The 17,814-nt window shown below is 41.9% G+C and overlaps 1 protein-coding gene across 4 annotated transcripts in view; it reads left to right on the top strand.

Moving 5' to 3' along the window:
* UNC13B (unc-13 homolog B) overlaps positions 1–17,814 on the top strand; it is a 234,758-nt gene that overhangs the window by 168,265 nt on the left and 48,679 nt on the right. The window contains exons 1-2 of one of the 4 annotated variants that reach the window (XM_064380315.1): positions 589–1,255; positions 9,711–12,212. The exons of the other annotated variants lie outside the window; for them this stretch is intronic. Of the exons in view, the coding sequence (XP_064236385.1) occupies positions 9,944–12,212 (2,269 nt within the window). The 5' untranslated portion in view covers positions 589–1,255; positions 9,711–9,943. Of the gene's footprint in view, positions 1–588; positions 1,256–9,710; positions 12,213–17,814 lie in introns of those variants that run through there. 4 annotated transcript variants of the gene reach the window in all.

Here is a 17,814-nt window from a genome sequence, read left to right as displayed (position 1 = left end):
CCTTAGACAGCTTTTTGGTCATTGTGGTATCATTTTAGATTACTTCGTTCCTAATTCTGGATTCCAAAACCATCTTTGGTCTAGACTTCTGCAGTACACGGTTCATCTCAGCTCACCTAACTTTCCCTCCTTCTCCCTGGTTGTTGCTTTGGCATAGCCTGAGGGGGTTCTTGTTTTCCAGTTGATTCTCTTCTGGTGGCTGTTCAGTAAGAACTGGACTAGATGTCTACTCCAAGAATGTGGCATTGTTTGATTTTAACTGCACTTGATCATTGTACCCATCCTTCAGTTTTGCCAAATGCTGGCAACAGATTATATATACACGAAACCAACCAACCAACCTAGAGCTTGTCTCAGTAGAAGGGAAGACTCCCTTTGTATTGTGCTCCAGCAATTCCACGGGTGGAATGCTGTGTTCTGGCTTCCCTCTGAGACTAGGATCTCCTGAAAAGTATAGGTCTCCGTCTATGTCTGTTTATATCCTGTAGCCCAGATATGAGAGAGGTAGATAGGGGAAAGAAAGGAGGGAGAACAACGAGGGAAGGAGTGGAGGAGGGGAGAGAGTAAGATCTATATTTAGCAAAAGGGAGAGACACTCACCAAGGGTGTTTGAGTGAGCTTGCTGGCAAGGGTTGTGTGTGCGTGAGTGTGCTAGGAAGGGGGTGTGTGCGCCAGGAACGTGTGAGGAGGGCTGGTGCCCTATGGGAGGTTGCAGGCAGGAAGCAGCTGGAGAGGAGGAGGAGCAGCAGCAGGAGCAGGAGCTGCCCTGCTTTCTGCCTCAGTCTCAAAGCCTGGAATCGATTGAGTTAGAATTTTACATCCAGTTGAAGTTTGGCTGCTGTTGCCTCAAGCAGGCTGATCTCAGAATTCCCCTCTCCAGAGAGGTGTGGACCAGATTAGATTTCTATGTTTGCAGCCAGTGAGACTCCTGCCCAGCCCTTCACTGAGGAGATTTTTCTGCTGGGCATTGTTTCTATCATCAACTTTGTACCGTGGAGCCAGCCAGCTGGGTGCAACTGAGAATAATAGCTCCTTGGCTCTGTTTGTCGGTTGGGCAAGCAGCAGTGCTTTGACTCAGAAAGTTCGTCCCGTGGCTTCTCTGTCAAACCAAGGAGTTCTCCTGGATGGATTTCCTCTTGAAGACAGCATTTGCATTCTAAAACTTGAGAGTTCATGGTTTTAATGTGTTTCGTTTGTTGTTTTTTTTGTTTTTTGTTTTCATTTTTTTAACCCTTATTTTGGTTGCAGCAGCAAGGTAAGTGGTACCGAGTGTGTATGACTGACTGAATGACAAGCAGGGACAAAAGCAAAGCATTTGTGGGTGGAATATGGAGCAGCTACATTAATTACATAACTGCTTGAGTCAACTTGCTGGTGAAGGGGGTCATTATAATGAGTGAAAAGTAGCATACTCGGCACTGGGGTAGAATCTTCATGTACATGTGTTTGTGTGCTAATAATATGACCATCCATTTCTCCCTGGTACTTTCCTATATGTATATAGATAATCCAGCCACCCTCTGAATGTGTGCATACTCATATAAAATAATCTGTTTCTCCTTTTTGATGTGTCCGTATGTGTTTATGAATAAATAACCTGACCATTCCCCTCCTGCATGGGCATATGTACAGACAACTCATTCATTCAGCTTGCATATATGAATATGCAAAATTCATCTCTCCCTACTTGTACATACGTATATAATCCATCCCTTCATCTCCTGTGTTTATGCATGTACTCAAGTAACCTTTCTGTTCTTGAAATATTCCGTATCTTTTTCATTCTTCCTGTGTGTGTGAGAGAGAGACAGAGAGAAAGAGAAAAACCACCATCCTAATGTATTAATTCATCCCTTTCATGTGTGCATATGCCATATAAACAGAAAAGTCATCTTGAGTTTTCTCAGTCTTGAATGTATGCACACATGCACAATAGACAATCTGTCCACTTGTGTCTTGCATATATGATGAAAGAGCACTAACTTTGCAGATTGAAGACTCACTTTTAAATCCTAGCTATACTCAGTGACCTTGGTCAAGTCATTTAGCCTCTCTGAGCTTCATTTTTCTCATCTATGAAATCAGTATAATCAGAACAATCACAACAACCCTCCTGCCTCACAGGGTTATTGTGATGATAAAATAGGAATCATATAAACTGAACATTCTAATCAAATATAATCTCTTACTACTATGTGTCCCTCTAGTATGAGTTGTGTAGGATAGCATACTTTTGATTTAGCTGCATTGAAATTATGTTCTTGTCTGTGAGAGATTTCTAAGCCTTCTATGTGGAGGGGAAACATCTGTTGAAGTACCCAGGTTTATCCTGTGGTTTTCTCCAGAGTATTGGAAAGAAGCAGGGTACCATGAAAGGGTCAGGTTGAGAGGGAGAAAGGATCTCATCTTCTGCAGATTAGGGCCTTGATACTTTGTTCTTTGTAGGCTTGAGAAGGATTGAACCTCACACAAAATGGAAATGGGCTACCTCCAGCTAAGATCAAAGTGAGCAGGTGAAAAGATGAGTGAACGTCCTCTGGGTTGACAGTGTGCCCTTTGCAGTGAGCTTCTACTGCCAGGTTTGGAAGGCTCTCCAGAGTATTTCCCACCCCAAACTTTTAGACCCCTGCTGTCTAATATGTTAGCTACTGGCCACATGTGACTGCTGAGTACTTGAAGTGTGGCTAGTCTAATGTGAGATGCATTCTAAACATAAGATACATACCAGATTTCAAGAACTTAGTATAGGAAAAATATGCAAATATATGATTAATAATGTTTTATATTGATTACGTGTTAAGATAATATTTTGGTTATTGGGTTGGATAAAATATATTAAAATTAATTTCACCTGTTTTTTTTCTTATGTAGCTACTGGAAATTTTTAAATGACACATATGGTTCACATATGTTTCTGTTAGACAGTGCCACTCTAGACCCGCCCATCACTAGCACAAGGATCAGGGCAGCTTTTCCAACTGGGGGTGGGGGATAGGAGCTCTGTCATAGCATCCCTGAGATAACAGGAACAATGGCAGGGCCTCTCCCTGCCAGTCTTATCCACTGGAGAGATACCAGCTAATTGACAGTCTGGCAGAGGTCAGTGCTGCCATGCCCCCACCCTCTTTTTTTCTCTTTTTGTTTTTTTTTGTCCTGAGTGAGTTCCCAGAGAATTTTAAGTACAACTAGGGAAAGATTTCCACCTTAGTTTTACAATGAAAGAGGATTATAAACCATCAATCTAGAGGGAAACCTAGAACTCGAATGCAGCATGTTGTCATGGAAATAGAAGTGGATGAGAAAATTAGAAGACCTGGATTCTAATTCAGCTCTGCCTTCAATTCATTTATTCTTTCCATGGCAATGAATTCTCACTGTGTATGAGGCATAATAATACCCTGTTCTAGGCATTGGGAATTCAGAAACAGATAAGACACAGCTTCCAATGTAATGGAGTTCACACCCACTGTGGGTCTTTGAGTAGGAGCCTCCCATCTAGTAGTATGCCACAGCAATGCAGATTAACAACAAAGGTCTCATTCTAGGTCAAGGGTAGTAAGGCTTTTGAGAAGCTAGAGTACCTGCCCTACCTAAAGACTTTCAAATTCAAAATTTAGAAAAGCGCTATGATGATAAAACTACTCTGTAGCCTGGATCACAATGTAGTGTGAGATTCCAGACCTAGATATCCTCTAAAGGTTCCCTTTATTCAATGACAGGTTCCTTTTATTCAATGACAGGGTTGCTTTGTTTTGCGATTTTTTTGTTTTGTTTTTGAGCACAGATACAATTTTAGGTGCTGAGGATACAGTTATGAACAAAAGAGTCCCTGCTCATGTTTTAGGATGCAGAGGTTGGGGAGGGAGACAGATAATGAACAAGCGAATAAATATATTTTCAGATGGGAATAAGTTCTATGAAGGAAATACTAGAGTAAGAGGATAGAGATGGGGTGTTTTTGTGGCAGGGTGTTCAGTGAGTAGATTCTCCTGCTCTCGTGTCTTTTTCAGTCTACTCACAAGAGTAAGAAGTAGTAAGGGAAAAGAGGGCATGTGTCAAACAAAAAATTATTTTGACGCTTATTAAAGATGGTAAGACAGACTTTATCGGGGGACAACAACAATGGGGTTTTGTAGTAGGGGTGGACGATTGAGCTCAATTCCAAATATAAGGAAAAGTGAGAATTTAGCCAAGGAGCAGGGTGGGAATCAGTGGATGGAAATTACTAAGATGAAATATCAAAGAGGATTTTGGCTAAATTTATTTGATAGGATTTTTACTGAAGGCAGGCCAGGGTGGTAAGATATCGGGTAGGGGATAAGAAATTTTGTCAGATATCAAGCATAGACAGATACTAAGGGTGAAAGATGAGGGATCTGATAAGAAATCAAAGGTGGGGAATTTTCACTAAAATGCCCCAGCTGGATTCTTGATAAAACTGGACTAAGCAGGCCAATGTCAGGGGCCTACTCAGAAAGAGAATTCAGAGGAGGCTGACTCATGTTTGGTCAAAGAAGAGTCTTTGTCTTGAGTTAGATTCTGGGTGTGATTTTATTTGTTGTATGGTTTGTTATACTCCTTGGTATAATAAGCCTTGCTACTGCTGAAAGGGAGCCCTGGGCATGGCACAGAATACCCTGCTCTCCTGCCTGGCATTCAGTCTCCATTATGAGGTATTGATATGCCCACCCTCTGAAGGATAGGTCCTTCCTCATGCCACTGTCTCTTAACTGTATGTCTCCCTTCTTGGATATAGAGGCTTGAATTCTTTGTGTTGTATATGTCTAGCTTCTGGCCTATAAATGGGGCTGCTCTTAATGCTGGTGAGGAGGGGTGGCAAGTCCCAAGAACTGCAATACTGGGACCTTGCTAAGCCTTTGATCTAGGGCATTTCCCATTCTCTTTGGCTAAACTCACTTGCTATATCTTGTGCCCTGATCCTTTTGATGATTAACATCCTGAGAATTCCCATACTTGCTGTGGCCCTAGAAATCCATTCCTCTTAACCCATATTAGCCATACAGCATAATTGATATATGGCCCAGAAATGCTCTGTTCTCTGTTGCGGGGCTCAGAGCTCTTGGATTTCTTTTGCTGGGATTGTTTCACACAAAGTGGGAAGCTGCTTGATATATGTACATCAAGTCCTGGCCTGTTCCCAGAGATCCCCTGGTTGTTTCCTCCAAGCCAGATTTGGGTCAGAAGCAATTTTTACAAGGTATAGTTACATTCCTGATCACTTTTATTTGACAAGTCAGAGAGAGGGATAAAAGAATCAGTGATTTCAAAAAACTGAGGTGTTTTCTTTTGTCTTTTTTGTTGGTAGGCTGGTGCTGTGCAATGTAGTTTAAGCAGTCTACTCCCTGCAGTAATTCTTAGCTTTGCATCATTAAAACTATAATCTTTTTGATAATTCATTTTGTTTTGATGTGCTCTCTTTTCAAATGCAGATATTCCTTGAAAGGGCTACCTTATTTTCCCCAGCCTTAGGCATTCCTTAGGAAAAGAGCCCAGAGAGGTATGGTCTTTTCGGAATATGTGTGTATGAAATTTGGAGAGTTGACCAGAGTCAATAGGCCAATAAGGTAAGCCAGAGTGATAACATTGGGCACTCTGAAGGAAACTCCAAGGCTAGGTGAACTCCAAAGTCTACTTACCCCATCCCAGCTCAAACATTACTTTTCTGTGACCTTGTCTACCTCGTTTTGCTGGGCTTCTCACCTCCTTTCCATTCCCAACCCCAAATTAAACGCTTACTTCCTTTTTCATTTTTTTCTTTTCTTGCTATTATTATTATTATTACTATTTGAGACAGGGTCTTGTTCTGTCACCCAAGCTGGAGTGCAGCCTCAACCTCATGTGCTCAAGCAGTCCTCCCACTTCAGCCTCCCAAGCAGCTGGGACCGCAGGCACATGCCACCATGCCTCCTAATTGTTTGTTTTTTGTAGAGATGGGATCTCCCTATGTTGCCCATGCTGGTCTCTAACTCCTAGGCTCAAGGGATCCTCCTGCTTCAGCCTCTCAAAACGTTGTGATTGTAGGTGTGAGCCACTGTGCGCAGCTAAATGCTTACTTTTTATTAAAACTTTTATTATAATATGTATCACTTTATATTGTGATTATCTACCTATCTATCTGTCTGTCTATCTATCTATCTATCTATAGATATCTTTCTCTCCAAACCTTAATATATTAGAGAGCAGGGACTACATCTTATATCCCTGGCACTTAGTGCCTGGCACACATAATAAGTAAGTACTCATTCAGTTAAACTGACTTGGAGATCACATGGTCTTTCTTACAGTTTGGCCCCTGTCATTTGATTTCTGTGGACAGTAGTAGCAAAGAGAGGTTAGGAAGGAAGTGAATTGGCCTTCTCTCCCTGAGGGTTGCCCTTTCAGCCCATTCTGGTTTCTAATATTCTACTGAGCTCAGCACAGTGACTGGCTGGTCCTCTGAGCGTCACATCAAACTCCGTCCCCTGCTTCAAACCACAAGACTCAATGACTGAGTTTGGTGCCTCTTCTCTATCACCAGAAGAGATTCTTGAGTTCAGAGTTTATCCCAGGGCAGTGGCTGCCAACTCAGAAGGTTTGGAGGGTTTTATTTGTTTAATATGGAAGCAAGTATCTTTGTTTGAGACTGGGAGAAGTTGCTATGGCAGCTCTAGTTGGAAATTTCCTATTTGTCAGTAACATGGGGAACCAGGCAGCTCTGCCTTCAGTCTTCAGGAGGCCACAGAAAAGGACTCTGAACCCAGTGGCTATGCCATTTGCCCCTGTGTGGCTGGCCAGCCAATGTTGTAAGCACTACAGTTTGGGAGGGAATACCTTATAAGACTGTCCAGGAAATGAGGTCAAGTATGTCTGGAGTATTGATCTGAGGGGCAGAAGCAGATAGGCCCCAGGTTAGCCTGGACTGCACTGAAGCAGTGGCAAGGGAGTCAGCTTCATTATTGTTCCCAACAAACTGCCTTATCTGGACCAAAGTGAGGCTGGCCTTAGGAGACCTGGCAGTGAATTCTGGGCCTTACCATCATTGGAAAGATAAACTTGGCTCTTATAGCCGTTTGTCCTTTCCTCGTGCGTTCAGGCTGTCTGAGAGGATGATGGCAGGCCTCCTGACACTTGAATGAGGTATTGGAAACTGAATGATTTACTCCTCCTTCTCCTTACCTTAAAAAGAAAACTTCTAGGAGAAAACAGGACTAACTTAAAGGGTGACACTCGTAGCATTCCAGGCACTGCTGCAGATTATTAAAAGGGACTGGGAAAGGTAAGAGTCTAGGGCAGAAGCAAAAGTCCTGGCTCACTCAAATTGTGCTATTTAAGTGTTTGGATGCTTGCTTTAGATACTGGTTTCCCTAGTTTGTTGACTCAGGGACTTGCCACGTCAGTAGCAATAACAACACAACTCAGTAAACTTTACAGTTTACTAAGTACAGATCTCTCATTTTAGCTTTATATGATAACATTTCTGTAATTATCTTCCCCACTTTACAGATGAGGAAACTAATTCTCAAAGAGGTCAAGTGTTTAATTCAAGGTCACTGGTGGAAGAAGACCCAAACTTAAGTCTCCTGATATCAGTCCAGTAGCACTTGCTCATGGCTTAATGTGGTTGTACACAGAGCTTCCATCTTGGTTTACTAAGCAATCCTTTTCTTTTAAAGACAAACTTGAAAGGCCACTTGGCAGCTCCAGCCCTTGTAGAGCCAGGGACATCATTCAGGGCTAACACCAAGACCAAATCAGGGATACCCAATCCCTGCATGGTTGGAGAGGAAACAAAAAAAGGAGTATCTTTGGAAAGTCAGATTTTGTCCTTGTGGGAAGAAAGAGGGATGAATTTGACATCTGCTAGACTTGGGAGCATGGTCTACCTAGGCAGCTGGGCACCCAAGCCCAAGCCCCAGAAATTCTGGTTGTGCACATAATGCATCCTGGCAGGCTAGACTGAGTTGGCCAGATTAGGGGCGTGGCTGGTCTGGCCCCATGAGACCTTGAGGTGAAGCAGTAATGCCTCACAGGATGGATAGGATTCTTAGATGAGGAATTCCTCAATGAATTAGAGTTGTCAGATAAGTTGGAAAGAAGAGGGGAGATGTGAAATGGGAATTCATGCAGTTTCTGTCTTTTGGTTGTTGGCCTAGTTATTTCTAGTAAAAAGAGTCAGCTTCATCTTTATCCCAAGTCCTCTGACTCACCCTTCTGGTTCCTCCTAGTCTGGGGAAGCACAGTGCTTTTAAATTCCAGGCCCACAGACTAGATGTAGGTGGTGGCCTTTCCTGAAAATGGGCTCTCATGAGAGCAGTCTGCCTATGTTCTTTGAGGCATTTTCTTCTTTTAGGATTAACTTGAGTGCTGGGAAAATAAAAGGAAGCAGGGTTTAGAAGATTTAGAAATCTCCATCAAATCTAGAAAATGGGGAAAGCATCTCTGGTCAAAGAACATGAAGGATAGCATGACTCCCACCAATCCATCTTACCCCTCCCAGGGAGACCTAGCAGAACTGGAGTATTAGTTGTCCCACATGCCTCCTAGGTCTCTGCTTTCCCCCTTGTACTTTCCACTCTGCTCCTTGCATACACTCTGCCATTCTCGGTAAAAAGGGAATGTATTCTCACTCCATACAAGGTAATTGTCATCTCTGCCTCTGTAGCGCAGTCACCAGTAACTTAGGGTGTAGGGACTAGACAGGTGGCAAGTCTGTCTTTACCTTATCGGAGAACAGTAAAGCACCCTGGAGCCCTCTGTGAGGTAACCCTCCCCCACGTGTCCGTGTAATACTCTCTCTAGGCCAGGCAGAGGGTTAGAGCGACCCTTTGTTATTAATACTTGAGCAGTAGACTGTGCTGCACAATCACTTATTGTGGTGTTCTGAAAGATCCTCTGTGGGCCAGGAAAGCCAAACCCAGATATTGATTAGCTGCACCAAGCCTTAGAGACTGTTAAGTGGAGCTCAGGAGCACCAATCTAAGCCTAAACCTCCCTCCTCCACAGTTGTGAGTTCATGAGACATGTGTCTTTGGCTACCTGCCTTTCTAGATTTAAACATGCTAAATGCCACCTACGTCTGAACAGTGACTGTGTGCATACTGTACCACTTTATTCTAGAGTTAAGTAAAGAAATATTTTTTCCTCTAAGCTTAAATACTTGCCATGGTCCTTTCTCCAAGTGAATAGTTGCCATCACTCAACAAAGGGAAAATACTTTGTGCTACAAACACAGGCAGGGGTAAACTTCTGGTAAGTAGAGTCTTCACCAAAACAACAAACTGGAAAAGAAAGAAGGAAACATTCTGTGTCTTGTCTTTCACTGTGTATGTGATTTGAGCCTTGGTGGTTAGGCATGTGTTCGTTCATTCCTGAGCCAGATTCCTAGTACTGAATCCTGTGAAAGTTCAAATAAGGAGTTATTCATTGACCTTACCTCATCTACCTCCCAGCAGCTTGTCTCAATACCTATGACTTTGGATACTGGCCCAGAACACAAGGATTTTATTTAATTTTACATTGATACTCTAATGGGAAGCTAATGAGAAAGAACGGACTGCCCATAGCCTTTAAGTTTGGGGTTGGGAGGCAGGTCAGGGTTGATTCCTGTAATCTTAGGAGATAATGTTTTTATTCCTGCTTGACAACTTGATTCAAATTAAAATCATTCGTCTACTTTCTGACCTGAGTGCACTATTTTCCTTTTTCACTAGCTACAGGATAAATCAAGCCAGGATCCAGGGGCATGTGCCAGGTTTGGAGGCCACACATGGGGCCATTCCAGGGAGCACTGTGGGCTAAGCCCAAAGCGTCAGCCAGCAATAATTGCTAGAAACAAACTGAAAAGAGCAGGACAGGCTGTTGCCTTCCAAGGTAATCTCTATTAAGCATCCTGACCAGAAATAAGAGGAAGAAGCAGAGAAACCCTCAGACCCTGAGGGAGAAAATGAAGCGATTGTTGCAAGAGTCAGAGGAAGAAATCATGGTTACCTTGGGACCCTCCTCCAGGCTTTCCCCAGATAAGGTTAAGGCAGAGACCATGTGTATCACCAAGAGCAAGTCCTCTGGCCCTGCTGGATCCTTACCAGAGGACAACTCCCTGCACCCTTGCTGTGGGTCAGCAGCCTTAGCCATTGGTGGAGATAGAGATGGGGACCTGGCCCAGCTTTGCAGCTTTGGGCAGCAGACCAACAGCCAGCTTCCTCTGGGCTCCATTGCCTATGTTTCAGGGTCTGGTTCTCAGGATCCCTCATCTATCAGCATTACCACAAGCTGTCAAGAGCCCTCAGAGAGGAACCAAGCCAAGACCCTTTTGTCCAGAGGCCATGGCCAAGGCTGTAGCCATGAACAGCGGGAGCCTTTGGGGGATGTAGTAGAATATATCATCAGAGAGCTGCAAGGCATCAGCCGTCTCCAGACTGAGATTGCTGAGCTGCGGCAACACTTGAGCCAAGTCCGGGGCTCCGTGGATGAAGTCTCTAGCTGTGTAGACTCAGTACTGAGTGAAATAGAAGGCTTACAGGTGAGCAGCAGTTCTCTAGCCAAGGTGTGTGTGGGGGAAAAGGCCCAGAAACCCCATGTGGACAGACCCAGTGAGGAAGCCATTCTGTATTTGTACGGACTTCCTGAACAAGATGGAGAGAATACTATGGAACTGGTGGAAAGCTTTCTAGCCAAGCACCTTTGTGTTAATGGCATGCAGTGCAACAGGTACATCAAAAAGGCTTACAGGGCAGGCACATCCCCTGCCCCTAGACCCACTGTTGTAAAGCTTGCTCATCTAGAGCATAGGGACTTCATCTTGCAGAAATCCATCCTCTTGCAGAATGTGGGAGTCCGAATTGCCACCAGAGAAGAACCAAGCTGCCCACAGGGTTATAAGAATCCCCAAAAGGAGTCTATATCATTTTTTCAACAACGTCAGGATCATAGCTGGACTTCTTTAAACCAGGATGAACCAGTTCTTCAGATGGAAACAGGGGACAGAGGACCTATAACAGGAACATATCAGATGAAGGCTCAGGATCAACATAGAGAACACCAGTCCCCTGAGCAGCAAGGTCCTTGCTTTCTACTCAAGAACAATTTATCAAAGGAAGGTGATGTGCCCAAGGTAGGGGATGAAATAAAAGAAACATCAAGAACATCTCAAGTTATCGGTGGCAGCTGTGGTGAACTATCAGGGAAAGAGGCTTCTCTAGGTTATGAGGAACCTGCCCTGGTATTAATCTCAAAAGAGGAGGATTCTGGGAAGTCCCAGTTTTTAAAACAGTGTAGCCAAAAACACGAAGCATGTAAAGTAGGAAAACCAGAAAATGACTGCCGTGATAAAAATGAGGCCAGCAGCTGCCTGTCACTGTCTGGGTTGCTGAAGACAGAGAAAATAAATTCAGAGGACAAACTCCCAGGCTGTGAGGCTGGGCTCAATATTCTGAGCTCAAAGCAACTAGAGGACCTTTTGGCAGACAAGTCCAGAAGGCTTGCAGCTCTGAGCTGCAACAGCATGATGGAGGAGATTATCATAGGGCCTGAGACTTTCAGTGACTTGGTTCATATTGACCTGAATGAAGAGGAGGAATGTGCTGCTCAGGTCCTCAAGGATGTCTTTGACAAGTCCTCTTGTGTTCTGGGTGACTCTCAGGAGGATGAGGATGTGGAAATCAAGTTTTATACAAGTAAACTGGGCCGAGCAATTCACCACTTTCGTTCGGCTCTGCAGGGGGTGTTTCAGAAGCTGGAGAACAGTGGGTCCATCACTCCTGAGGACCTGGAAAGCAATGAGAGTGGTTCCCAGTCAGAGAACAGTGATCAACTTCTTGGGACAGTGAGTTCAGGGGGCGCCCGGGATTGCTCACTGGAGAGCCCTGGGAGTCAGGGGAGTGAAAGCTTGCTCAGTGTGGTCTCTGGTGGAGTTGGCATCTCCACACAGGGAGAGCAAACCCCTCAGGATCCAAGCAACTTCTCTCTTGCTTCTAATAATTCATTGTCAAGTTTTGCTCTGGCTCCGTGTCTGGGAAGTGAGACTTGTTCCAGGCCTGAATCTCCCAAGCAGGGCAGAGTAAGCCTAGACCAAGTGTGTACAGAGACCATTTATCTCAACAAGTGCATCAACAATTTTAAGACTGTTCTAAGAGAGAAAAGACTAAGGCAGAAAAAACTTTTGCACAAACTAGTACAGAAGGCAAGCCATCTCTCAGTAGAAGACATACACTCAGGTATTCTGAGTCTCTATTTAACAGGGTCCCAGCTGGCTGAGGTATGGCCTCCATCTGGCCAGCATGAGACCTGGCGTGGTGGCGAGTTTCATAAGGTGATGGGGGAGGTCCATAGCTTAAATCACGTTAAATTACTCAAGTAGAGAGCTTAAGCTAATCCTGTGGGAACTGGAGTGAAAAATGGTTCTCAAGCAAGAGGAAGCTGTTCTTAAGGAGCTTCTAATCTCTTGTTGGGGTGCTATACTGTTCAAAAGAGGGAGGAACATCTAGAGCGGAAAGTTTGCAACTGCAGAGCTTTTAGGATATCAGATGTGAAGAAGGGGTGGGAGTGACAGGCAGGAGTTGGGGATGGGACATATTGCCCACAGGCACTAGAAGGGCTGTGTTTCATTTAAAAATTCTTCTCCATGGGTTTTTTGCTGAGCCAAGATTGACATTTCCTCAGTAGCTGATGAGGCTTCTCTATCTTATAGGCCCTTGTGGGAATTTCTCCTACTCCAGCCTGTCTCTTCCTAGTATCTGACTTGCTGACACAGAACCTTATTTCTGATTTGGGGCATCCAGGAACTGCTTATAGTGCTGACCCACCCCTGAAGCCCACCGCTGCCCCTCCACATGCCATATTCCCTTTCTTCCATCTCCCCCTAAAAGCTGCTCACCTGAGAGCTGGCAAATGGAATGTTTTTTGACTATAAGAAGTGAGAGAACATTTTTCTAGGCAGTATGGAGATATGTAGCTTTAAAATTACTTCTCCCAATCAAAATTAAATTTATCCAAAGAGCATATGCTATATTCATCCAGTTTTAAATTTAAATGGGGTTGTCCTCTTATGCATATAACCTGATTAATTTTCCTAAGGCAACATCTAAATGATGAAGCATATTGTGTTAGCAAAGGTGTGAGGGAACATGCCCTTGTACATTGCTGGTGGGATGGGATTATAAACTGGCATAATCTCTAAGGAATGTAATTGGCAAAATTTATCAAAATTACAAATATATATACCCTTTAAGTCCTCAACACCAGTTACAGGAATGTATCCTGCAGATACATTTTCACATGTGTGTGGAAGTCACATATGGACAAGGCTATTTTTGAAGCATTGCTTTTAATAGCAAAGATTAAAAATAACCTAAACATTCATCAGGAAATACTGACTAAATAAATTATTGGCACGTCCAAACAATGGGATATAGTACTGTGTAGCTACAAAAAGAATGAGGCAGCTTTTTCCTGAAATGGAAAGTTATCTAAGATATATTGACATAACAAAAAAAGCAAAGTGCAGAGTGGTATGTATAAGACACTTTCATTTGTATAAAAAGAGGGAAAGAATACAATACACACACTCATAGTGTCTGCTGGTATGTGTATAGAATATCTAATGAAAGATACATAAGAAATGAGTACATTGTTGCCCATGGGGAAAGGTATTAGGTGAAAAAACTAATGAAATGGGAGGGAGATTTTTCTCTGTGTGCCTTCTTTTAATTTTTAGAATTTGAATCATATGAATATAATACTAAGCCATAAAGTTACATTTAAAAAATGAAAATTTCAAGTATCCCTAGAGCTGCTTCTTAGAGCTTATCAAAAAGAGTCTAAATTCCTTCACTTTGCATTCAAGGTCACTAGAATTGGTCTCTAGTTTACATTTCCAGCCTTATCTCCCATTGTCCCACCATAAGTCTTTCAAAAGGAAGCTTTGCTGTCATACAAATTTGCCTTGGACTTTTTATTCTTAGTGTATTCATACATATATGTTTCCTTCCAACATAAAATGCTCTGTTTGCCATTTCAACCTAACAGAATTTACCTATTCTTCAACATATATCACCTCTTCCAGGAAACTTTCTGAAGCAGTAATTCCTCAGCTGTAAGGGATTTCTCTCTCTTTCTTCATAACTTTGCAGCCTGTTTTCCTTCTTCCCAGGCACTGAGAAATTATTTCAGTGCAGCAACAGTAGAAACAACAAATATCAAAGCATACTTCTTTAAATATTGGTGGGAGCTGATGTTAGCATGAGCACCAATGACGAGGACACTTACTCTTCAGCTTGCAAAGTTTCCTTTCTGGGTTACATCCTTCTAGGCAGTGCACAAACTTGTGGCGCCATGGTAGGCAAGTGGTAGTAGCAGCAGTTTTGATGAGTAGAAGGAGGTTTTCTAAAGCACCAATAAGAAAGCAAGCCACATTTTTGGGTCCTATCCAAGATTCAGTCTGGCCTGAGGGCTGCAGAACGAATCATAGACAGGTTGCTCTGGCACCCCCCTGCATAGAGCAGGACAAGCACATAGACCAGACTCTCACCAACATAGACTTCACGGGGGCAGTCCCCTAACCCAATAAACTGATTCAGTATCACAGAGGCTACCAGCATAAGGAAGCATTTGAAAACTCTGCTTTCTTTACTGTTCTGCTTGGGATCTTTTAGGGCCTATGCTTATTAGTTGTAGCTTACGATTAATTTGAGTTAGTTTTCATCTTTTTTTCTTGGTATGTGCCAGGTTTTAAGTACTTTCATATGCACTGTATAAAATTTACTTTTTATTCCTGTCACTCCACCAAAATAGCTTTGATCAAGGCCATTCAATGCCTGCCATATTGCCAAATTAATGGTTCATTTTCAGTCTTCCTTTTATAAATCAACAATTTAACACAGTTGATGATCACTTCCCTCTTTTTATTATAACAGCCTTATTGAGTTATAATTCATATGCCATAAAATTCACCTTAAAGCCCCTTAAAAAACATAGAATTGAATGATTTTTAGTATATTCATAGTTATGCAGCCATCACCACTATCTAATTTCAGAACATTTCCATCACCCAATAAGAAACTTCTTACCCATTGGCAGCCACTCACCAATTCTTTGCCCCCAGCCTCTGGCAACCACTAATTTACTTCCTGTTTCTATGAATTTGCCTATTACGGACATTTTGTATAAATGGAAAACTCTTCCTCCTGGGTTCAAGCGATTCTCCTGCCTCAGCCTACCCAAGTAGCTGGGACTACAGGTATGCGCCACCACACCCACCTAATTTTTGTATTTTTAGTAGAGATGGGGTTTCACCATGTTGGCCATATGGCCTCAATCTCTTGACCTTGTCATCTGCCCGCCTTGGACTCCCAAACTGCTGGAATTTCAGGTGTGAGCTACCACTCCTGGCCTGGCATAATGTTTTTAAGGATGTTGTAGCATGTATCAGTACTTCATTTTTTTCCTGGCTGAACAATATTTATTGATGGACATTTTTTAAATCCATCAGTTGGTGGATATTTTACCACTTCTTGCCTATTATGAATAATGCTGCTATGAACATTTGTATACAAGTTTTTGTATGGAAATATATTTTCAATTCTTGGGTATTTACTTAGAAGTAAAATTGCTGGGTCATATGGTAATTCTATGTTTACCATTTGAGGAACTGCCAGACTGTTTTCCGAAGTCATTGTGCTATTTACGTTCCCACCCGTAACATATGAGGGTTCTAATTTATCTACATCCTTGGCAGCACTTGTTATTATCTCTCTTTTTTATTATAGGCATCCTAGTGGATGTGAAGTGGTATCTCATTGTGGTTTTGATTTATGTTTCTCTAGTGACTAATGATGTTGAGCATCTTTCCATGTGCTCATTGGTTATTTTTCTATCTTCTTTGGAGTAATGTCTATTTAAATCCTTTGCCCACTTTTAAATTGATTTTTTTTCTTTTGTTTTTGAGCTGTGGAAATTCTTTATATATTCTGGATATAAATCCCTTATCAGATATATTATTTGTAAATATTTTCTCTCCTTCTGTGGGTTGTCTTTTCACTTTCTTGACAGTGTCCTTTGAAGCATATTTTTTAATTGTTTTGATTTAAAAAAAAATTCTATTGGCCAAGTGTGGTGGCTCATGTCTATAATACCAGCACTTTGGGAGGCCAAGGCAAGAGGATCACTTGAGCTCAGAAATTTGAGACCAGCCTGACCAACATAGTGAGACCTTGTCTTTACTGAAAATCAAAAAGAAAATTTTTGTGGTAAAATATACATAACATAAAATGTATTATTTAAACTATATTTTTTCCGAATATTCTGTGGAACATTTTAACCATTTAAAAATATATAGTTCCATAACATTAAGTACATTCATATTATTCTGCAATCATCACCACCGTTCATATCCAGAATGTTTCCCATCTTGCAAAACTGAAACTCTGTACCCATTAAACAGTAACTCCTCATCCCCATCTCACCCCAATCCCTGGCAATCACCACTCTACTTTCTGTCTCTATGAATTTAATCGATCTAAGTACCTCATGTAAATGGAATCAAGTAACATTTATCCTTTTATGACTGGCTTATTCTACTTAGCATAATGTCCTCAAGGTTCATCCATGTTGTAATGTGCCAGAATTTCACTCCTTTTAAAGGCTGCATAATATTCCATTGTACATATGTAACACATTTATCTGTTCACTCATTGGGACATTCATTGCTTCCAGCTTTTGGTTATTGTAAACAATTCTATAAACATGGGTATACAAATATTTTTTTGAGTCCCTGCTTTTATGTCTTTTGGCTATGTACCCCAGAGTAGATTAGTTGAATTATATGGTAATTTTAAGTTTTTTGAAGAATCACCATACCATTTTCCATGGTGGCTGCACGGTTTTATGTTTATACCATCAGAGCACAAGGGTTCCTTCCAATTTCTCTACATTTTCTTCAACACTTGTTATTTTCTGATTTTTTTGTTTTGTTTGTTTTTTAAGTAATAGCCATTGTAATGGATATGAAGTAGAGCACAAAAGTTTTAAATTTTGATGAAGTGTAATTTAGCCATTTTTATTGTTTCGATTATGCTTTTGGTGTCACAGCTGAGAAACCATTGGTTAATCTAAAGTCAGAAAGATTTGCTCCCATGTTTTTTCTAAGAGTTTTATAGTTTTTACTTGTATATTTAGGTCTATGATCCTTTTTTTTTAAGATGAAATTTCACTCTGTTGCCCAGGCTGGAGTGCAGTGGGGTGGTGTGATCTCTGCTCACAGCAACCTCCACCTCCTGAGTTCAAGTGATTCTCCTGCTTTAGCCTCCTGAGTAGAGTAGTTGGGATTACAGGAGTTCACCACCAAGCCCGACTAATTTTTTGTATTTTTAGTAGAAAGGAGGTTTCATCATGTTGGCCAGGCTGGTCTTGAACTCCTGACCTCAAGTGATCTTCCTGCCTTGGCTTCCCAAAGTGCTAGGATTACAGGCATGAGCCACCATGCCCAGCTGGTTTTGAGTTAATTTTTGTGCATAGTATGAGGTAGGACTCCAGCTTTATTCTTATGCATATGGATATCTAGTTGTCCCAGAATGATTTGTTGAAAAGATTATTCTTTTTTCATTGAATAGTCTTAGCACTCTTGTCAAAAATCAACTGACCATAAATGTAAGAATTTAATGTCTAGACTCAATTTGTTCTGTTGATAATTGTTCTGTCCTTGTGCTCAGTTCCTTCTTTTTGAAACACTTTCTTCATTTGGCTTTCAGAACACCTTTCTGTCTTGGTTTTCCCCTTTTCCCGAATATTATTGGCTGTTCCTTCTTAGTTATTTTTGCTCTT

This window comes from Aotus nancymaae, unplaced genomic scaffold (genome assembly GCF_030222135.1).
Source record: "Aotus nancymaae isolate 86718 unplaced genomic scaffold, 86718_ANA_hifiasm-v0.15.2.pri h1tg000003l, whole genome shotgun sequence".
NCBI lineage: Eukaryota > Metazoa > Chordata > Mammalia > Primates > Aotidae > Aotus > Aotus nancymaae.
The sequence above is the reverse complement of the archived record's forward strand: the minus strand, read 5'-3'. Positions and strand labels throughout refer to the sequence as shown.